The 23,428-nt window shown below is 42.7% G+C and overlaps 1 protein-coding gene across 1 annotated transcript; it reads right to left on the bottom strand.

Annotated features, from left to right (window-relative positions):
- Nucleotides 1-5,054: 5,054 nt before the first annotated feature.
- NINJ1 (ninjurin 1) lies at nt 5,055-19,167 on the bottom strand. The gene is made up of 4 exons (XM_079317000.1): nt 18,945-19,167; nt 12,623-12,857; nt 8,676-8,837; nt 5,055-6,801 (listed from the first exon to the last, which is right to left on the bottom strand). The coding sequence occupies exons 1-3, from the start codon at nt 19,014-19,016 to the stop codon at nt 8,683-8,685; spliced, it is 462 nt and encodes a 153-aa protein (XP_079173126.1). The 5' UTR covers nt 19,017-19,167; the 3' UTR covers nt 5,055-6,801; nt 8,676-8,682.
- Nucleotides 19,168-23,428: the final 4,261 nt, after the last annotated feature.

Here is a 23,428-nt window from a genome sequence, read left to right on the forward strand (position 1 = left end):
GCAGCGAAAGCAGCGGCAAAAAGCCCCAAAAGCCGAAAAACACCCGGCTAGATAAAACAGCCCGGGGGAGGGGCCGGCAGCTCCATGGTGGGGGGTAGGGAGAGGAGCTAGTCAAAACATAACCCATAACACAAATCTAAATCTCCCCTGCCCTGACACAATTTGAAACCTTAGGTGGAGTCATTAACCCACAGCTGTGACTGCATCTGTTGCTGCAAGACTCTCTCTGGGGATAAGAGAAGCCCCACAGGGGCTGGGTGGGTGTGAAGGAGGATTTCTAAGATAACTTTATCAGGAGGAGAGATCTTCTTCATCCTATACCGTCCTGTGGACTGACTCCCTGATTAGTGGGAGGTGGACCCCTCTCCTTTCCCACTAGTTTGTGGCTCTTTGGGGAGAGGAGCAGCTGTGTTAGTGGAAGGCTGTGCTTGTGCCTGTGTTGGGCAGTGTGCCCCAGCCCTCTGCCTCTGCAGGAGCAGCCTCATGCCGAGTGCCAGGTGAAGGGACCAAAGAAGAGCATCAGGGGCATCACCAAGGTTTGGATATGACTGAAACAACAACCTGGTCAAACTACAAAACTAGGTTTCAGGAAGGGGGTAATTTTCTGTGTTCATCTCACCCACCCACTTCATAGGAATGTTATTAGAGCCAAATGGAAAGAAATCAGAGGCAGGAGATGAGACAGGTATGCAGCAACACTGCTTCAGTTAATTCAGTACCATTGCTTTGGCAAAAAAGAGCATTTTGGGTGAATCCTGAGCTGCCCTTTCTGTTTTGGAGCACAGGCCACTAAACACTGTGGTCACAATGAAAAGCTTTCTGCCATGGTGTTGTTGATAAATCTTTAATAACATTGTGTCTAGTAAAGTAAAAACCTTTCAGGCAGTCTGTGCTTCATGCACTGGTAACAGGTGAAGTCGGGTGCCAGAGTAGCACTACACCTGATGCCTGCATAAATCAGAGGCGAGATGTGTTCTCACAGCACGATTTACAGTAAATCCTGTCTTTCCATAGCAAAATATTTCATCGCACTCAGGTGGCTTTTTTTTTCCCTTTTAAGCCCTGGTTTTAGGTTCCTGGGGCGTGTCCCAGTGCTCCAGCCCCGTGGGTGCTGTCTGGAGCTGCTCTGTGCCATCTGCCATCTGGAGCTGCCTCGCTCCTCAGCCCGCTGGGGTGGGAAGCGCTGCTGGGTCCTGGGGCTGCTCCCTGCTGAACGCTCTGCAGCAGCAGAAACAGAGCTATTACTTTTCCTCTGTGGACTCCGAGATAATTCATTTTAAAAGCTCCTAGTGGAGGTTGGAAAGAGGATGCTTGTACCTCTTAAATATTCCTGATCCATAATGGTTGCATACAGCTGGATTTTGCTTCACCTGTGCCTCTGGAGTTGGCTCACAGTCAATTTATCATGGCGACTTTGCTCTGACCTGGAAGAATGCTGTTCTGCCAGGAGGTAGGGAGATAATTTACATCAGGCTGGAACCAAATTTAAAGTCCAAGTATAAAAGATAAAATTATAGCAGAAAATAGTAAGTATTGTTAATAGTAATAATTTAGATAGCAGTTTTCTATGAAAGAGTTGCCATGATATCTTTCAGGGTATTCCCTGAAAGTCAGGAGCCCTGTGAGATACAAGTGAAACTCATCTTGGTGAGCTCAGAGTCAATAAGAAAACAAGTAGGAAATAAATTCATCATTCAGAGCTGGATGAATTTCAGCTCTGGATGAGTCTAGACTGGTCCTGACTCTGGAAAAGTGAACAAAACTGATCATTCCATCACACCCTGTGTCTGCAAGTGAAGACGACATGCAAATTAAGCAGCAAAATATTAACAGTGACACCAGGTTTGAAGATTGCAGGACCTATGTGTGACAACCAGGGTCCCTTCAAGATGCTGTGAGGAGTCCTGCCAGTGCAGCTGTCAGATGTGGGGCTTTCAAACCTGATTTTTATCAGCATGGAGAAAACATAATTTTTATGGAGTATGAAAAACACTGACCCACACATGCCCATTGTGTCTTGCTCCCTATGATCCTCAGTTAGTGCACATCATACAGTTTGTGGAGTTCAGTCACGTTCCCAAGTCACATTCCCAGGATTTGGGACTCTACAAGGGATGGAGAGGCCTGAGGGGATACAATCATTTATTTTCTGAGCGATGCTCTCTCTGGCATGCCTGGTGAATCATGTTTTCTGACACAGAAAAAAATAACTCCTATTTCACGATAAAGGCACATAGCTGTCTCCCTCCATATCTTCAGCAAGTCCAAAACAAATCTGAAACATAAGGCCTTCCAACAGTTTAGGTTATTTTCATCTGTCATGCCAGAAAACTGTGGTAATGTTGGGTGGTGATGAAACTGGTTTCTTCTCAAATATTTTTGGCACCAGTGAAAATGTTTTGCAATGTTTCAGTAGTCTTGGTGTGGTGCTTCCTAGCATGGCACCATATTTATTGCTCACCTCCTGACTGGTTAAAACTTGTACTATTATAAAGGCAGGGGGGCCACTTCTAGGCTGGAAGACTGGAAAAAAGACGAGTGGAAAACATCAGGAAGGAGGCTGAAGGAAAAACGAACCTGACTTTTTGCCATTTCCACTTCTGACAAAGCCTGACTTGCCTGATGAAGGGCCATTGATAAGATTCTGTTCCTGGTTGGGAGCAGTGGCACTCTTTTTGGGAAGGCAGCCTGGTTAGTAAACAATTCTTGTTATGAGAACCCAAGGAGATAAAATGAACCATGAAAACAGACCTTCAACAGACTATGGAGGAAGAGAAAAGTGAATTCAAAATAACCCATAGCATCCAATAGGAGGGCAGGTAATGTTTTGTCACCACCCTGCTAGGAAGTTGGATCATTATTGGTTAGATATTACTCTGAAAAGATTCTATCCTGTGTTTCATAACCTATCCTGCAATGCCACGTCAGTGACCCTCCCACTGGCATGGCCATGGACCATCAGGAGCGAGGATGAGTGGGGCATTTACAGGCAGAGCCGGTCAAAGGTTGGACTCAATGATCTTTGAGATCTCTTCCATCCTAAATGATTCAGTGATTCTGTGACTCTGATTTCATACAGTGAAAATAAGAAATCCCTGCCAACAGTGCAGCCTTTATATACCACGTTTTCCTGTCAGTCTCTTTGCTGTCGATGTACTTCCAGCAATGTGTGTTTGCTTCCTGACATGCCCTAGAGCTGTCTGCTATCAATCAGCCGAAGTTGTAGGGTCAGCTATGCCCATGCTTCTTCCCCCTCTGCCCTCTCACTGCTGCTGGACATGTTCAAATGTCAGGATGGGCATAACTAGTGGTGGGGAGAGAGGCGAAACTCTGGGTACAGCTGACACATCACCCTGCAGCACTTGTGTGCAACCCAGGCTCTGGTGGAAACTCTGCCCTAAGGCCTGCTGTAGCCATGCTGTTATTTATCTCTTCTGGACTGCCTTCTCATTTATTTCAGTTTACTTCTTTCTCTAGGGACATCTCAGCTTCTGTCTCTGGTTTGGCTTTGTTGATCAGCTGTGAATACTAAAGGACTCTGGCAAGGCCGCTGCAGGCTCTGGGTGGATGGGGTCCTGGTGCCTCCCCCAGCCCCTTTTCAGGCTGCACTATGATCTCAGAAAAGCACCTGGGCTCAGCTCCTCTGGAGCTTACTGCCCACTCCAGGAACTGGTGCTGTTCGATTCCTCCCAATGTCCACCCTCAGCCTGCCCCAGCCCAGCTGAGGCTGTTCCCTCTCCTCTGTCCCTGTTCCCTGGAGCAGAGCCCAATCCCCTGGCTGTCCCCTCCTGTCAGAGATTGTGCAGAGCCAGAAGGTTCCCCCTGAGCCTCCTTTTCTCCAGGCTGAGCCCCTTCCCCAGCTCTGTTCCCTTCTCTGGACACGCTCCAGCCCCTCAAGCTCTTTCTTGTTGTGAGGGGCCCAAAACTGACCCCAGGACTGGAGGTGGGGTCTCAGCAGTACCAGCACAGGGGATGGGCACTGTCCTGCTCCTGCTGCCACACCAGGGCTGGTCCTTCTTGCCCAGCTGGACTCCTGTTCAGCCACTGCCACCAGCACCCCCAGGGCCTTTCCTGCCAGGCCCTTTCCAGCCCCTCTGGCTCAGCCTGGAGCTGCAGAGGCTGCTGTGACCCAAGGACAGGACCTGGCACTTGGCCCTGTTCAACCTCAGGCCACTGACCTCAGACCCAGCCTATCCAGATAAAACCTATTGAGCCTTCTTGCCTGACAGCAGATCAATTCTCCCAGTAACCTTGATGTCATCTGCAACCTCACTGTGGGTACAGTTGTTAATTAGAACACAGGAGTGGCAGCTGAGGGGATACAGAAACCAGGATGCTGTTTTCTGCTTCAGCCTCTTTTATGTAAGACTCAGCATCAGAATAAGCTCCAGCAGTGACCTGGTTTAGAAGATAAACACTTAAGAGTCAGTTCCAGTAAATATGGCTGTTGTCACCTGCTTCAGTAAGTACAGCTATGCTGAAAATCCCAGCCCAGGCTGCTCTGGATGCTGAAGGGACTAATGAGAAGGACCATGAGCAGTGTTCACCCTGCCCAGAGCTTATGAAACAGAAGCAAACGGCTGACCTGGCATGACCTGCTCCCCACATAGCCTGGAAAATTAATCTCACTTCATTATTGATGACCTCTTTTTAAAAGAGATATTTGCCACCAACAAAGAACTCTGAAAAAGCACAGCAAACAAAAGAACAAGTCCAAGAATGAGTCAAACCTATGTATTTGTTTGCTGCCCCTCGGAAATACTTGCCAGGACTTTAAAGCAGCACCTGACTTAAAAGAATAATAATCCTGTGATTAAATTATTTATACTTGAAACCCAATTGCAGATGCTTCTGTCTGCTAAAAAATACATGAACTCTGAAGGCTTCAGAGACTTAAAGTACAGATTTCATGTCTGAGAATGTTTTGCAAATCTTACTTAATCACAATAAAAGACATGGGAAGCAGCTTCAGAAGCATGACAGACACGAGTGCGCATGAAAAGTCCTGCAGCAGTCAGTGGTTTGTAAAAAATAATACAGGAAGTTATCCTGCATGCCTCATTCAGAACTTATCCTGAGCTCTGTTTAAATTAGAACAGCACACACAATTAAACCACTGCCAGCTGGATACTAGTTAAATACATGTTACAATGGAAATGAAGCAACAAAAGACAAGTTAGAAAATAAAAAAGCCTGTCTATTCCATTACTAATCACACAAGTTTGATTTGTTTTTCATTAGTAATTCTAACAGAACATACATGACAGTCTCGTACATCAATAGGCTTTAAGACATAACCAAAGAGAAAGGACAATAATAAAAACTGTAAATGAGATGAGACACATGAAGTTAATCTTCCATTCTTATGTACAAGAGAGCACTTGAAAATTGAGGCTAAGAAAATTGATTAATACAAATCTGCATCTACATATAAGTGCAACCTAGAAAACTCAAATTTTTATGACTGCAGGCATGATACTTTAGAAATAAAATGACTAAAATGTTTTTGTTGAAGAAATTCTTGCAATCTACACTATTACTAGCAATAGTGCATTTAGAAAAAGTGTAAGTTCCTGAGCCAGCAGGTAAGAGCCTCAAAGATAATTATATCTCTCTATATATATATTTAAAAATAAAAATTAAAAAATTGGTTTTGCTTTTAGCCATAAACTCATAAAAGTAACTAAACTGCAGCAATCAATGATGGGAAGGGAGAGAGGAAACGAGAGAGAAAAACTCTGTTCATTTTGCCATTTGAAGTGCTGCTGACAGGTACTTGGTACCAATTTAGCAGGTGAAGTTCACTCTGGATCTTTCAATTTACCAGCTGGGCCTAGAAAAGGTGGCAGAGTTTGCAGAAATTTGATACAAGAAGGAACCTTTTACAATGAGGGTGGGGAGGCCCTGGCACAAGGTGCCCAGAGCAGCTGTGGCTGCCCCTGGATCCCTGGCAGTGTCCAAGGCCAGGCTGGATAGTGAGACTTGGAGCAACCTGGGACAGTGGAAGGTGTCCCTGCCCATGGCAGGGGTGGGACTGGATGTCTTTTAAAGGTCCCTTGAATCCAAACTACTCTATGATTCAAATACATATAATGCACAAAATACACAGAATAGCAGTTCATGGTAAGAAACCATTAACAGTTAGGTTATTTGTGTCTGTGCATGAAGGACAGGAAATTTTAAGTATGTCCAGAAGAAACAATACAAATTGTACCTGTGAACAAAACCAGATAAAAGAATGCTGCTTGTTTCTGTTTGTCTCATCTTTGCTTTAGCTAGATTGGAAAAAAAAAGAAAAACAAGGCACAGCTACCTTAGCACGCTGCAAAGGAAGAGCCCTGCTGGGCTACAGAGTACATGGGCTTGGTGACAAGCTGTGAAATAAAGGAAAATGTGACCATGTCAGAATCCAAGGCCTGACATTTCTTACAATGGTGGAAATGACAAATTTCCACAAAGACTAAAGGCACGTAAAAAGAAAAGTCCTGTGAAGTGCTACCAGATGGTATTTCCTTGAGTTTCATGAGTTTACGGCACTTCTCTGAAAAAAAATTAACTTTCTTCAGAAATTGAAATGCCAATATTCCAGAAAAACAGTATCCTTGGGGCAAAATCAACCTTTTCTGAGATGCCAAACAGTTAAATATCAACACATGGGAAAATTTCAGGTATACAAGTGTGTTGGAAGCTTGAGAAAGCTGCTTGGTGCATCCAGCTTCTTCAAATTCTCTTTCCTTCCCCACTGTGTCCAGTGTAGCTGGCTCAACTGCAAATGGCATCTAAAATGAATTCTCCAGATCTCTGAAACACAAAGACATTAGTATTTTAGTGATACAGGAATTACAGTAAATGACACATTTGCTTTAAAGGGGGAGTTTTCTGTGTAAAAGGGTAATAGTAAAGGTGAAGCCAGACAATGGTGGCCACCCACTTCTCTCAGGGTTTTGAGGAGACTGTGGCAACAGACTTAAAATCACTTATTTTTCAAGTTACATTCAGATGACCAGATGTTTTTAGCAATGGCAATGGGTACAAATGAGCAAAAAGCAGCTGTAATGTTCCAAAGCAATACAGAACTTTCACATTTAACAAGTCTGCAGCAAAAAAATGCTTCTGGACACCACATTTGGTTGTTTAATTAGGAATCTGCATGTTTGAGAGCATGGAGGCAGGAGCCCACAGCTGCTGGCTCTGTTCTGAGCTTCCTTATGCCTATTTCAAATACTTTTCTCTGCCTCTGTCCCTGGTATTGTGTGTGTTTCATCCTGTGAAGGCAGCTAAAATTCCAATTATCCTTCATGCAGTTCTCCTGGCTTTGCCAGTGTAATTTTGGGGTTAGTGCTTTCAGTACTGCTTTAACATGTACTGCCAAAGTTAATATTCTGTAATATATAACTGTAAATAACTGTATTTCTGATAATAGCTCAGATCATCTATGTGCTGTTAGCTGTTAAAATTAAATATTTATTAGTCTGTTTGTAGCGACTATAGCCAGAAAATGCAATAAACCATCTTGTTTCACTGCCAGAATTTCATATGTTTTTGTTAAAGCAGAAAATTCCACCTACACCCTGAGATAAATTAATGTCATTTTCATCTTCCTAGGAAGTTTTTGCACTGATTTCCCCCCATGCTGTTTCAACTGATGATAAATTTTGGTTTGACTCCCATTCTTCTTACAGATTTCTACTGCACTGTTCATCTACAGGTTAATGGTTTAAAGGCCTTGTATCTTCTCTTTCATGGAGAAAGGATTTCAGGTAGAAGTTTGCCAGAAGCAGTAATGTTATATGCACAGGCTGTCTGTGTAGCACACAGTGCACCATGGCCTGTCAGCCCAGTCATTCCTTCTTCAGCAAGTCTCTGACCCTGGGCTGAGATCTGGGAGACCAAGAGCCAGAGCAATGCTGGCACACACAGACTTAGCAGTGCTATTTTAAAGGCAGATGATGACCATGGTGCTTCTTGAGTTACAAGCCTACAATTTAGGTTTATGTCCTCCCAAACTGCTCATCATAGCTATGATGCTAGGAAGATGCTGAGTTCGATCCCAATAATTCCTATATTTATCCTTCTGTGTAAGTAAAGAACAAAGCTGAAAGTGCAGGTAGAGCAACAACATTGTCCTAAATGGGCACATGTGAAGTGACAGTGCTTATCATAGCAGGCTGAGCCTCCCACCGAGCAAAGCCCTGTCCAGTGGAGGACAGAGGAGCCCCATGAACTGGAGCCAGCACAGGAACTGAGAGACACCAGCATGTGCAGTGTTATATGTCAGATTTAATAGCCCTAGCTACTTGGAAATAGATCATCTTCAGTGTGAAGTGCAAACCTTCCTTTAAAAAAGGACAGGCATTTGGAGAAAACAGAACAACATTACTTCCCTTTCTGTCTCAGTCAGCAGTAGGGAAAAGGAGTGGCTAGGCCAGGGCAATCCTTATACTTCCTATGGGTGACACATGTCCTGCCGTCAACTTCAGAACTCCACATTCACAAACACACTCTAATAACTTATCAGTTCCCAGCAGCTTCTGCTTTTGCACTAAAGGGAAGTGAACTCAGCAAGAACTTGGACAGTACAGATCAGCCTGTGGCTGCTTCTGAAGTGCCCCAGTGTGCCCTGCATTCCTGGATGCTGTGCCCTGATACCCCATGCTGCTGGAGACCACACTCACCTGATCCTTACTGTCTTGATGCTGACTCAGCAACTGGTTTCTGCACTCCAAAGGCAGTGATAAAAATATTCACAACTACTATAATGAATACTAGTCCGGTTGCAAGATTGTTGAGGAAATTCAGCTTTCCATGTTTTGCAGGGTTGTTAAGGTCATATTTTACTTCAAAGAGAAAAGAGAAAAAATATTTAATGATATGTATACTTCAAAATCCAGAATAAAAGATTTCACACTGCTGTAGTTAAAGAATTTATCTTATCTTAACCTATTTAGATCAGTCATATTTAAAGGGAAGGCAAATTCTGCAGTGACAGTGAAAGTGCTAAGGGGAAGGTCTGTAACCACAAGGAGCCTATTAACTTTCAGTAATTAGCATCCAATCTCTGTGGAGACACATGGCAAGTAATGGATGCACTAACATCACAAGAAATCTTTCAAGTTCTTGATGTTTTTAAAGCCTAGCTTTGTTGCAGACTTTTAAGCATTTAAAAATTATTTCAGTCCTGAATACATGAAGCTTGAAGCCCTGACTGGACAAAGTTAAACTTCCTAGTTACAATGCTACAAATCTCATTGCTGGTGCTGGATTTTTTCTGTACCGGTGCCCCCTCCACAGCTTGTATTCCCTCATACTCCTGCTTTTTCCCTGACTCTCTTTTTAGAAAGCAAGGGCACTCTATCTGTTAAACAGAGGCAGATGTCAGAGCAGTGTAGCTGCAGTCCTTTCTACACAGAGCATCCACTGTATAAACATTGTCCTTTGTTTCTTGCAGCTGTTTTTTGCTTGAACTGCTAAAGGGAGTGAAGGAGGCTCACATAAGGGAGATAACATTAATATAGTGTAAGCTTTGATTCCAGGCCTCGTGATAACATACAAATTAGTTACACTGGGCTGATAATAAGTTTGGTTTAAGACAGCGAGAACCCTGGGGCACTTGCCTGGCATCATACAATCATTAAGTCTGGAAAAGACCTCCAGGGTCATCAGGTCCAACTTTGACCAAATGCTAGCATACCCACTGAAACAACATGTGATTTCCTGTCTCTGGCAGTAAGGGCCCTGAAGTTCAGACCCTTGGCTACATTCCTTTGATGCTGGTGGAGTGATGAATACATGTTCGGAGAATGGGTTTTGTCTATTAAGACTCCATGTTCTCAAGAGCAGAAATCACTGGAGCTTGTGTCTGCGTGTGCACAACATGTGAGAGAAAGTTTATACCAGACAAGTTTTTACAGCAACATAAAACATAGAGCTCCTTCTGATAGGCACATACATAGACATACAGCTTGTGACTCTACCACACAAAATAATCTTGTTATTTGCCTGTATCATCACCACCCTGTTCCATACTGCAGCAGTGGACCACTGAACCAATATCCCTTATTGCTGAAGTAGCTAAGTGGTCGTAAATACACTCATGATGCTGAACTGCTAACAGCCAGGTTCACCTGGGATCCCTAATAATGCTGTTTTGGTTTCAAGGAATTCTGGGTGCCTGCTCAAGTCCTGTTTGCTAAAGCAGTGTAGTCAAATATCACAGGCCAGACAAAGCATTGAAAAACAGTGTGGGGGAACTGCCCTGAGAAGCTACTGCACACCTGCGCAGGCATGAAATAATGTAAGTTCAGTAGTACTTCAACCTTAAAAGGAGTTTACATATCTGTAAAGCACAGGGAGGCATGTGGGTGCCCGCATCCCAACCTGACCTGGAAGGACTCAGGAACTGCCATGGGAATGAAGAATAAATGAAATGGAATCATTCGTTCTAAAACACGGAATAAGAACACTTGAGACAGTCGGATTAAAATGGAAAGGCAATAATGGCCTGACCTGTTATGTGATCATGCTGAAATGCAAACTGAAACTTTCAGAGCTGTCCCTTTGTCCAAAGAGGGTGAGACAAGACAAGTAATACTTGTCAGTTTAGGAAGAGCTTTAAATTTTGAAGTAGAATTGCAGTAATCCTATCTTTGTAATTACAGCACTTAAGATGAGGGTGTTTTGAAAATGTTCTTAAGAACAGTTATTCTCTAACTCGTTTATTACAGTGGATTACTATAATTTCATGCCACTGAAAGTATTTTAAGACATCCTTTACTTTTCTTCCAAAAAGTTAAGGGCACCAAATTACTTCCAAGCACAAATTCACTGAACATTTCTCACATTGTTTTCATGAAAGGCTCTTTAGAAAGAGGAAATGCTTTTAATACCTAGTAGAAACCATGAGAACTAGTAGCTCCCAGGATAAAACCCTGACTCAAGAAAGAAACTGATGGTGGCACAGACTTTTGTTTGGCCGTGTGAGAGCCTGAAGAGACAGAATTTCATGGCTGGACTGAAGCAAACTATTCCTGCCAGCCAAAACTATAAAATACACATTGTGAAAAGCAAGTTATTGCTCTGATACCTATATCCTCACATCTTCATGTCCTATTTCCTGTCTTCCTTCTGTTTCTGACCTCAGCAGGGCAACACTACTCCAAGAGTGCATCACCATAAGCCAAGGGCTCTATCATCCTCAATATGACAAAAATAAAATTGACAGCAATTTAAATCGTTTTAGCAGTGTCTTGCAGAGACAAGCATTAAAGAGTAGTATCAGCATCAACTGAGAAATTATCACCCAACAGAAAGACAGGGAGATTGTTTACAGCCTCAAAGTCTGCTGAAACAACCAGGGAGATGCCTTCAACCAAGAAACATAAAAGTATTTTGCTGATTTTTCCATTACTCTCTTCCCACATGTCCCAGCATCAACAGGTTGTTTTTTTTCCAGTCCCCTTCTGGAATTTCCTCTGAGCTAAGTCCTAGATTCTGCTATTGCACCAACTCTAACAAACACAGAGACAGCTGTATTCCATCTCTTCAGTAAGAAAGAAAGAAGCTATCAACTTTGAATATTACAAGCCATGTGTATCCTGGATCCCTAAGAACTTTCTCCTTGAAGAGAATTTTGTTTTGTCAGCTGTGGTAAGAGAGCAGAACATTGAAAGATTGACAGGGATGTCAAAGGTGGCACCCATAACTCATTAAATCCCACGTGTGAACTCTGTCTTTCCATTTATCTTAGGCCCAAGATCAGTTACCTAGTCCCACTAAAGTAAAGGGCGAGTTTTGAAAAACACTCTGAAAGTAAGTGATCCCATACCACGAGCAAAAATGTTTCCTGCCAGTGATGGTGTCATTTATTCCAGGTGGGCAATGGCAGATGCAGTTGGATTTGATTGCAACACAGCCAAGCTAAAGACAACCTACCACACCAACATGACGATTGATGATGAACATTTTGACTTTCACTTCCTTTTTGGAGTTCCATATTCACAATATTTTCTTATATGGCTGATATGGAAGAAATATATTTCAGTCATAAGATTAAGTAACAGGTCTTGCCAAAAACATTATGATCAAACTGGATAGACTGCATTATCCTATCTGGCCTACTGGTGCTTCTTCTGCAATATTTCATAATTTCCCTTCCTGCTCAGGCTTTCTGGAGAAAAAAATATTCATAGTATGGGCAAATGAGTAGGAGGAAGTTGATAAAAATTGAAGATTTCACATAAAGTTGCCCTTCCTCCTTTTGTTGCAATATTTCTATGGTTTCAAGAGAAAATCTGTATTTTTGGATATTAGAAAAAATTTCTTCACTGAAAGGGTTGTCAAGCATTGGAATAGGTTGCCCAGGGAAGCACTTGAGTCACCACCCCTAGAGATAATTAAAAGACATGAAATTGTGATGTTTCTGCACATGGTTTAAAAGTGAACAGGGCAGTGCTGGGTTAACTTTTGGACTAGATGATCTTAGAGGTCTTTTCCAACCTAAAAGATTCTGAATTGGTTCTAATGTAAAGGCTCTTTAAAAGCAAAAAGTGTGTTTATTTACCATCTTATAGGCTGTGTCCTACAAGAAACATACAAGCCAGTGGCTCTTGCTGTTGCTACCTACCAAGGAATATGAGGAGCACCCCCACCACAATTTGCAGGGTGAGCGACAGGCTGATGAGAACGATCAGTGGGACGTAGAAGGAAAAGGAGGGCCCTTGCTCCATGACAGCTTTGAGCTGGGAGGCATTGGCCATCAGCAGGGCGATGTCCAGCATGCTCTCGGCCGCACTCTTCTTGTTCGCATAGTGGTTGATGTTGATGGGTCTGTTCCTTTGGAACCACTGCCACGATCGGCGCTGCAGCCACCAGAGAGAAAAATGGTTATTCACATCTCTTAACTGGCGGTGAGTGAGACATCACCTGGCCCATCAAATGATTCCTGTGATCATACAGGCCACAGCCACAGCAGTGCTGAGATTTCTGTGCAGCTTTCCCACTGTTACCCCTGTCCTCCAGAGAAGAACAGAAAACAGTGTCTGCCTCTACTGCCTTTTGGCACTTTTTCCAGTGTGCCTACAGGATCAGTCTAAACAGTCAGCGTGTTTCTACCCTGGGAAAAGGAGAGACTGTAAAGGCTGAAAAGTTTGCACTGAGAAAAAGTTGGGAGGGAAAAACCACCGTAACACAATCCAGCAAACAACAGGTTGTTGTGATTAACTTACTCCTGAAGGCAGACTTAAAAATATTTATTTTTTATATATTTATATTTCTTAAATAAATATAAATTATATATATTTATATTTATTATATATTTTTATATATTTATTTTTTTATTATAAAATATTTATTAAATTCACTTTCTCTCATCACACATCCAAAAAGTTTCTTCATTACTCATGAGTCCTTAAAATAGGACTGATGTGAAGTTGGCTACTATGTGAGCTTTGCTTGCCCTCCTTTCCTTGCTGCTCTGCCATGCCAGTGTCCAGGGCTATTCATACACTCACAGACAGACGTTTTTCCAGTCAACTATCATATGATCTGTTGTTGCCAAGAATTGCCCAATTACAAGGGAATATTTTGCCCCCATTTTCACACCAGCTGGTTTTGGTTTGGGGTTGTTTTTCAATTTGTTTGAGTTTTTTAATTGCTCTGCAAACAAGCAGGAAAATAAAAACCAACTGCAAGGCAAACCTAGGGCTAATTAACCCAATGGGATGAATATGAGTGTTTCCTGATGATGATTCACGTGACCTGACTTGAAATTTGACTGCCTGTCTCCCAGAGGTGCTTATTTCTCCATGGATTAGATGCAGCTTAGGGTAACTAGGTTAGATTTTGCTGCCCAACTCCACGAGGAAGAAGAGCAAGTGATCTATCCTGCTATCTCTGAACAGGTTAGGATTTTCATTCTTGCTGTTCTTACTTCTAGACTTCAAAAATAATAGACAAACATATGAAAACTAAGCTTATTCTAGCAGACTTCCTTAAACCTACTTCTTAGAGACTTTTTTACTGCCCAAATGTGTTCTTTCTTGCCAGAAAATCCTGTGAAAGAAGTCTGGCTTTGCAGGTTATTTCAAATGCAGAAGACACATTCTAATTACTCTCCTAAGCAGCACTAAAGATGATTAACTCCCAAGCCAGGCTTGCCACAGTCCTGACCTAAAAGCCTCCTTTTAAATAGGGTAGATATTCATGTACACATTGCCAGATTTTCCAAGGCATTTAAGCACCAAACTTGACCTATTTTCACCAGACATGTTGTCATCCATCATAAGCCTGAATATTTGACTGAGTGTAATTTGTCAAAAGGCAGCAGCAAAAGTCAGAGCTTTTTCTCAGCCTGTAATCATGAAAACCCCATGAAAATATTCACTTCATGTCTCCTGACTGATGCTGGAAAACCATAAAACTAACAAACAAACAAACAAACAAAAACAAAAACAAAAAGCAAATTAGCCTGGTCTTCTGAGAGCAAGCTGAGGGCCACTGCCAGAGGTACTGAAGCTGATGCAGTCAGTACTACATGGGCACGTTTTCAAGATCAGACTGTGTGTTACACAGCAATATACAGACAGGCAATGAAAGAAGAGATGTTGCCTTAAGCTCAGCAGAGTCACAGGCGGTACAACAGAAATGATAGTAAAACTTGGTTATGCAGCTTCAGGGTTTCAGGGAGATTGCAGACATGCAGCAACATGTGCAGCCCACAGCACCAAACACTCACTGCTGTGAGCACCCACAGGGCTGTGGACAGGGACAGTGGAAAGTCTGGAGAGTTGCTAGGATGCATGTAAATGAAGGCTTTTCCTGCAGGTGTCACTTGGCAAAAGAGCAGTATGCCCTGCACGTGACCTGCTTCAGCCTTAGTGCAACCAAAACACCTCCTCACACACAGTGAACATTCCAATTCCTTGGTAGAGACAAGCTAAGCCCTTGTGTTCGTGTCTCCAAAGGACTTTGAGCAAAGCCAGCATGTGTGCTCACATGTGTGTAAGAGCCAGGTGCAGCTGGGACTGCATTCCTTGCAGGATTCCTTGCAGTATTCCCTGCCTGCCTTCAGGTCCCCAGTGCTGCAAAGATTCAGTCTCTCAGCACAACAACCTGCCCACTGGTCTGTACACAGTTAGACAAAGGACAGGAGTGAAAAGCATTTCCCTCTTGCTCCATGTGTGACTGGAAGAGCTGATTTTCCCAGTGACATGGTGCTGTCCCACAGCAGTACCACGCTGGGTCTCCTCACAGAAACAGGGGCTGTTTGCTCACCCATAGCACTGCACTCTCCAAGGATAAAGCTACAATGCCATGTCCTAAATGGGCACGTTTTCGTTTCTCTAGGATGGAACCTTCACTCCAAATTGCATGGTACTGGTTCACAGTCTCCTGTGTGAGTCAGGAAATTGGCCCTGCTTTCCTTCACTCCCCATTTCAATGGTACATCCAAAAGAACAGAGTTCCTTTGAAACACAGAAAGGATTTACTGGTTATATTTATTAAAAAGCAAATACAAGTGGATCTGCAGCAAATGTCTTCGGTGCTGAGTTTCATGAATCACAGCTAAGCCCCACCTGGTGATTCAACAGAAGGAAACAGTACTGAAAATGGAAATATTTGAAAACAATACAGGATCTTTTCCAAATACAGTAAATTGCTACTGTAAGGATTTCTTTCTACTTGGGGTTAGTTATTAATGCAATTTTATGGACCAGCAGCCTTGACTCAAAATGAGAATGGATCAGAATGACCTCTGGGTTTGTAATGCCATAGAGCAAGCTTCCTGAAACTCTTGTGTTTAGGAATAAGTCAGAATTTATAAAACAACGGAAACTTGCTACAGTGCCCCTCCTCTGCCCCCCAGAGGAAGTTGTTGACCCCAGTGAATCTCCCCTCAGCCTCCTCTTCTTCAGCTGAACAGACCAAGGCTTCCCCTTCAGGCCCTGCACCATCCTCGTGGTCTCTTTATCTCTAATGGATCCTTTGTACACTTCCTCAGAAGATATTCAGTGGTTTTTCCTTTAAAAAAAAAATTAGATCACTTGTTCAGTTTAGCACTGACACAAGAGAGAAAAAAACCCCTACTCCTGACCGTGGAATGAATCATCAGTTTCATTTCCTATGGAAATTTTATTTTGAGGAGAGGAGGGAGATGTTTACCCAAGTACCAATCCAGTGTAACACTAACTGGTTTGTGAGAACTCTGCAATCACATCTTCACATGCTGTGGTTGCAGGCAAATTAAAAAATAAAAACAGAAAAAGGGAAAAATTCAGCATGTGTTTGTATTTCATAGACATCATGATTTTCTAGCAGCTTCAAAACCCTGTGCTTAAGAGAAATCACTTTTATACAAACAGAAAATGCAAGTATGACTACAATAAGAAAAAAACCGTGGTAATCATGTTGACTCCTGAGAGCTAAAAAAATTAATATTAAAAAAGGAAAAAGTACAGTCTGCTGAGGGCCAAGCACTGTTTTCCTAAAGCTATATTGGTTCCAGCATGCAGTTAGAATATTTCTACTCATTAAATAATGTAAAATAATCAGCACACCTCATGAATAACTTTGTGAAATGAAGGAGTAACTTAAACTTTTTCACACAGCTATTTAAACAGAAGTTTGCTCCTGTATAATTTTTTCTGCCTTGCATTATTACTACTCATTCCAGTCATTTTGTTTTACAATACTATTTCTCACAACTGGGCTGTGGACTATTTTTTGTGATAAACAGACTGCTTAGCTACTTAAAAAACATGCAAGCAAAACTTATCACCAATAGTATCAATATTTGGAGTATACAGAATACTCCAAATTCAGTTTGATATGAGTAACGAGAACATACAATTTCAGACTATATGCAGCAAAATAATTTCAAGTTCCTACAAGCTGGTTATTTGCAGTATGATGCAAAGAAACTGCCTTGTTTCAAATTACTTTTATGTTCCAAATTACTTCTGAATTAATATACAGACTTCAACACATTTTTAGGAATAACATCATTAAAGCTGTTTATTTCTGCTATCCAATTCTTGTTCACCTTTTTCATAGCTCTTCTTTAACTCCTTCATCTAGCACATCCTGTTGTCTTGGAAACACTAAACTAGATTTTACAACATGGTGGATGGAGAATGTTTCAATAGGGACCATGAACAAGAAAAGCAACTAGATGGATCAAAAAACAGTTACAACCTGTACTTGTATGAACAGATCCTTTAAAGAAGAGAAAGATACTTCTGCCAGGTGTAATTACACACATTATTCATTGAGGTGTGCCACACCAGCCCTATCCTAGAGGCAATGAATTTCTTGCTCCTAAAGCTTAATAGCTGCTAAAATATGTATTCAAATGAATGTTGGAATAAAAATAAACCACATCAAACCACTGTGTGACCACTTGTTCAGAACTACCGAGAACTTACCCGATCTTTTTTTAATCTGTTTGCTTTGAGGGTAACAATTACACCTGCATTTCATGTCAGCTCTTCTGTATGAGAAGGCAGTGATCTGTGGTGATGATGTGCAAGAGAGTCTGTTTTGAGGAGAGGACAGATGCTGGGACGGGTGACCCATGTTCCAATGCCCGTGAGTATTCCTCAAAGCAGACACACTTTTGACTCCAATATGGAAGACTGAGGCACCTGCACATGGTCTCTCCAGGTTTAGGTTGCTGCTGAGCTGGGGTGTTCTTTTGTTTGTGTGAATTGTGAACACTGGCAGATTTTTTAAGATATCTTCTATTCAGAGATAGGTTCTTGAAAAATCTGTCCACATCTGTTTTACCATAATATACTTCGTGTGTGTGAGAAAATTAGAAAAGTGTTTATGAAGTTCACTGAAGTGCCACTATATACATTTAAAACAATGGAATAGCATGTCTTACTGCTTATTCTTTATATGGCACTCACTGAGAACTTGAGTTTTGATGGAAAAGATGTAACAAAATGAGGGTTGCTTGCAACTGAAGATGAAGTAAAACAGGAAAGTTCCCGAGAAACTCCTCCAGCAGACCACATTGGGGAAGAAACCCCCATCAAGAGTACTTGTGATGCAATCATAAGGCTATGTCACAAAAATGAGAAAACTGCTGAGAAGCCAGACGTTTACAGAAAACTACTCCAGGCCATCAGTTTGACCTGCCTTGATTCACTTTAGGTAGGATTTCCAGGATCTATTAAAACCAGGTTTTTATTTTTCTTGGTTTGATATTCATGACTCCCAGGGTTTGGCAGGGAGGGAGGGATGGAGGAAGGACAGATGCACTACACGATCAGCCCAGTCTGTCTGTAACCAGAACGTTTTACCAGGGACACAGAAGAGAGTTTAGTACAGTGGTTTCTGTGTGGCAGAGACTTAGGCTGGAGTAAGAGCTGCTTTTAGAGTTTAGTCCTTTCCAAAACAAGATAAAAGATACTCTTTTACCCATCTGTTTTATTCAGATAAGAGGCATGCTCCGCAAACATCCTTTATATTTAAACAGAACGTGGGATGAATACTTCCCAGCGAGGATGTCTGGTATGTTTTGACATGAGAGTAGGAAAAAGCTGGGTATTCTTGTTTTTATTTTGATTACTGCATGGAAATTAACCATACAGGCGCAACCACTTCAGTAATTCCTCCTAGTTTTGTAATTGCTTATTCCGCACGGGTACCTGTCCCAAGCCAGCCGTGTGGGCAAAGCCCCGCGGGCACAGCGAGCTGCGGCCGGTCCCGGGGCAGGAGGGTCCTGGAGACAGGTGCAGGAGCCGGGAGCAGTCTGGATGCTCTGCCGGGGCACGGACCGGCAGCGGCCTCGCCGTGGGAGCGGCGCGGAATGCAGGTAGAGAGCCAGCAATAAAACCGAGCAGCACCGACCGCCACCGCGCCCGCGGAGCCCCGGCCCCCCGGCCCCGGGACGGCCAAAGCGCCGGGAAGGCCGCGGGCCCCGGACGCCGCCCGGCCCTCACCTGCTCCTCGGCCGCCGACTCCGCGCCCTCCGCCGTCCCGTTGAGCTCGTGGGTCTCGCTGCCGGAGTCCATCGCGGCCGCCCGGGCCGCTGCTGTCCCGGGCTGGGCGGGCGGGGAAGGCTCCCCGCGGGACAGCTGCTCCCGGAGCTGGCGCGGCCTCCCCGCACCGCGCCCGGGGGCCCCTCCCGCCGCCGGGGCTCCTTTCCGCGGCTCTTCCCCCACTCTTCCCGCCTCCTTCCCTGCTGTCCCCGCCTGCCCGCGGGCGGAGGCTTCCGCAGGCCGGGCCCGGCGGCCGAGCGCGGCCAGCCCGGGCTGAGCCCCGGCTCCCGGTGCTCGCAGGACTCACGTTGCGGGTGATTCTGCGGGTAGGGAGGTGGTAGTGGATGCAAATGGCTCATTTCTGAAATCTGTTTTGACAGATGGAAGGATAGAATTTGATTTTTAAGAGCTCTCTGATCAGTGTTTTTAGGGTTTCGGTATCATTATCTTTTTTCCCCCTTCGTTTTATATATATATATATATATATATATATATATATATATATAAAATGTATTATAAAATACATTTCCCCTCATTCTATATATTTTTGTCTATGCTTATCCTTATTTTCCCACCTGTGCTGTGATTCAGATGCATGGAAACAACTGCCAGCAAGAGCAGAAATGTAAAAAATGAATGTAAGTAATTGGGTTTTATATGACAACATGTAATCTCTTTTAAAATCTGAACTGTCATCTGCACTGAAAATGTTCCTGAGTAATTGTTAGTGCAGTGGGCTAGGAAACACTAATTTGAAGAGAGAAATATTATGGTCATAAGAAGTGGAAGAAACAATGTATATGACAGCAAAGATGCATGTGTATAAACTACACTGTTCTTAATAAGTTCAAGGCTTAAAAAAATACATTGCTTTCCTTAATATTTGGGTTTGCTGTAGATAAACTTCAGTAATAGACACAGCTAGGCCAGCCTTTATCAGATATACTACCTGTTTATTTAATAGTCATTAAATATGCATAAACCATAATTGTTCATTAGGATCCCAGGGTAATCTGGTCAGAGGCCTCTCTGGTTGCAAGCTTCCAGTGACATTTTCAGAGATACTGCTATATTTTTAATGACCCCTTTTTCATCTTCTGTGCCTCCTTGCAAATGCAGTTTAAGAACCTTGTTTGGCCTTAAGAACCTAGTGAAATTATTCTGCCCTTAGTCCTAGAAATGAGAGGTCTGCTCTTTGGACATGACAGTGACAGTGCTGAGTGATTCCCCCTGTGTGCTGCACAATCATGTGCCAAGGAGACCTGAGAATAGGACCTGTTCTTAATCCTGTGGGAAACGGATGTAATTTCAGTGGAACTGAATTTGTGTTTGTGATGCATATGGTCTGAAACAGTAGTTGTCTATTAAAACTTCACATTTGTCACTCCAGTATAGTTTTTTAACAATAAAATTTCCTGTTATCCAGACTTTCAGTTAGTTCTGTGGGTTGAATCTGAAAAAAAATCTTTTGCTGCTTATGGAAAAGACCCTGTGCTCCCTGTGTGGAAATCGCCTCAAACTGTGGTTGGAGAGAGGCAGAGTGGTGATGTGATCAGTCTGCAGCCATGGAACAAAAAAAGACAAGACTGTGCTAGGTAGGTCTTGATTGCGTGTCAATTACAAGAGAGCCTGCAAGTGTTGTTCCAGGAGTCTGAGCTGGGGGTTCTGGTGAGTGTTTTGCAGGCCAAATACTGGAAGGTGCACAGACAATCCTTGGGACCACTGTCAAAACAGCCATCAAAGTCTAGATGAGAGTATTAAAAATAACAAAATCCCCACTGCTCTGCATCTTTGTATCTTAGCTGTGAAAGGAATTTCCAGTCTCTGTTGCACTCTCAAGCTGTTAGTAATTACTAACCATTTTGTGGGTTTTTTCCTCAAAATCACTCTCATGACTGTGACAGGCCCAGAATGATCCTAAACGTGGAAACAATTGGAAAGGACAGCACTTCTTCTGTGAAATGTTCCAGAATAATTTGAACTGCAGGGCTGTCTGGTTATGTCAATATCAGAGTCCTGAAAGTGACCTGGATGTTTTTATTTACTATGAGCTTTCATGAAAAGCCAGTGATCAAGGCCAGGGATAGTGTCCTTCATTCCTAATCACTTGGACCTGGAAAGACATTTCAGAACATTTTCCAGATATTCTGGAAAGACATTAGTGGAAGGTTCCCTGTCCATGGCAGGAGGGTTGTGACAAGATGATCTTTGTGGTTCCTTACAACCCAAAACATTCCATGATTCTGTGATTTTGGTTTTGCCTGCTCACAAGCAACGGGTGTGGGCATAATGCATGAAGCACTTACAGAAATTTCCCGCCTCTGCCATTGGGAGGATCAGTTTAGCAATCATGTTTGTCCATTTCGGATTTAAAATCTTGAAGCCAGTGATTAATTTTTTTTTTTTTTTTTTTTTTTTGCTTAAGATGTGCTGCCTTGCTTGACATGCATGTTAGGAACAGATTTTCTGAGAAGGAGGTTTCCAGCAGTGCTGGACTTGTGCCAAAAGGAAATGAGTAAGCTCCTACCTAGAAATATGCAGGAACAGCTACGCAAGTGGTTTAGCATTAAAATGGGAATGTCAGGAGTTTGTAAAAATGCTCTGACCCAGGGTATAGAATTTACCAGTACTCTTTTGGATTAATTTTTGATGCAGTTAGAAGTGTAAGGCAGTTAATTTTCATTGTAAAGAACAAGTACTACCCATTACACAAGGGACTCGTCTGTGCAGTAGCGCTCGCTTCCCCTGGGTTTTCTGCCCTCCACACAGTCACATATTGCTGTGCAGTGTGTTGTGTTCACAGCACGTCAATTGAACACTCAAATCAGCCTCTCAGCTGCTCTATTCTGCCTTGTGCAAACAGCTGTTCTATAGTCTGGAATGCTGGGTGCTGTTTGGTGAGCAGCTGATGTGCCTGCAGTGCAGATGCCAGCAAGGCTGTGCCTGGCAGAGCTGATTTTAGGAAGAAGAGGGACCCGATAGCCCTGGGCTCCTCTGGAAGGGGGTGTCTGGGAGTACTCACAAGTGTCTCATCTGAATGTGCAATACAAATCTGCAGCATGGCCACAAGTCATCTGGAAACCAGAAAATTGTGCCTGGGCCCAGCATGGCATGGTGGTGTGTTGTCGGACTCCAAACCTCGTCTTCAGAGACAGCTGTGTGATCACCTAGCCCTTTACACAAATTATTGGCATTCTTCCCTGGAAAGCCTGATGATCCATTTTTTACATATTTTTTAGACCATGATGACAGCCTGCCAGGTTGTCAGGTGGTTGTACTGTTCTCTAATTCTGGGGCACACTTCCTGAGGAGATCTGGCTTAATCTTTCTATTAACTCCCTCCTGGAACACCTGCTATGGGTTGTCTTACACTGCTGCACCTTTCCTGCTTCAGGGAGTGTGACCACACAGTGCTATCTGAGAAACTAGGTACAGCCTTGTTCTTAAAATAGAACTGTAAGGAGTTTGGATAGAAGAGATTCGATAGGAGTGTTATAAATGAGAAACAAAAGTCTCAATATTTAGTAAAACTTAGATTGCTTTATTTTACATAGACTGAGCAAGCAGCGCTGGGGAAAACGTGAGGGGTCACGGCCCACTCCATGCTTCCACCAAACTTGGTTTGCAGCTCCCTTTTCATGTTTTCATAGTTCATGGTTTTCCGTGTAGTAATCTATAATTGTTATTGTTTTGTTGTAGTAATTCTGCAAGGTAAGCAGTGCTGGTCAAAGAAACTTCCAAACTTCATGGAAGAGCTCTCTGGACAATTGGTCATGTAACCATCTGGTCTTGGTAGATAAAAAAATAGAAGAAGTGGGAAGTCTGATCTTTAGCAGATATAGTTTGTGATTGATCACACAAAGGCAGGAAATCTGATTCTACAAAAAAAAAAAAACTTTCTACTATGGAAAACCCTTTTTTTCCTTTTACAAACTGGTATACATAGTATTCATAACAGGGGGATTTAAACAGAATGGGTTTAATCATATATTTCCCTTTATCTAGGTCCATGTTCTTTTCTTAAGTTTTCTGGTTCATACAAACTCCAAAACTTCTATGATTAACACAAATCATTTATCAATTATCACAGGAGGAAATAAAGCTGCTATTTTAAAGACTTCATAACTTTTCTGGCTGAAATGGTATGGCTTAGTCTATTAGTATATATTAATTTCTCCTTTCAAAATCCTAGTAGAATCTCTTCACCTTTTTAACCACAGCACATATATGTGTGTATATTTAAACACTTGTACAATTAGAGGATGTGGTTTTTTCTGCAAAATTTGTTGTGGAAATTGTAAAGCTGAAATGAAATGACATGTAAAGTTGCAAATTTTACATGGTGAGGCTGGTCTAAAAGTTCTCCTGGGCTTGAGCCATGTATTTTATAAAACTGTGATGTGTGTCAATGATTTCTCTTATCTGGTAAAGTGTCTTGCTCAGAA

The sequence above is a fragment of the Erithacus rubecula genome, assembly GCF_903797595.1.
Source record: "Erithacus rubecula genome assembly, chromosome: 13".
Lineage (NCBI taxonomy): Eukaryota > Metazoa > Chordata > Aves > Passeriformes > Muscicapidae > Erithacus > Erithacus rubecula.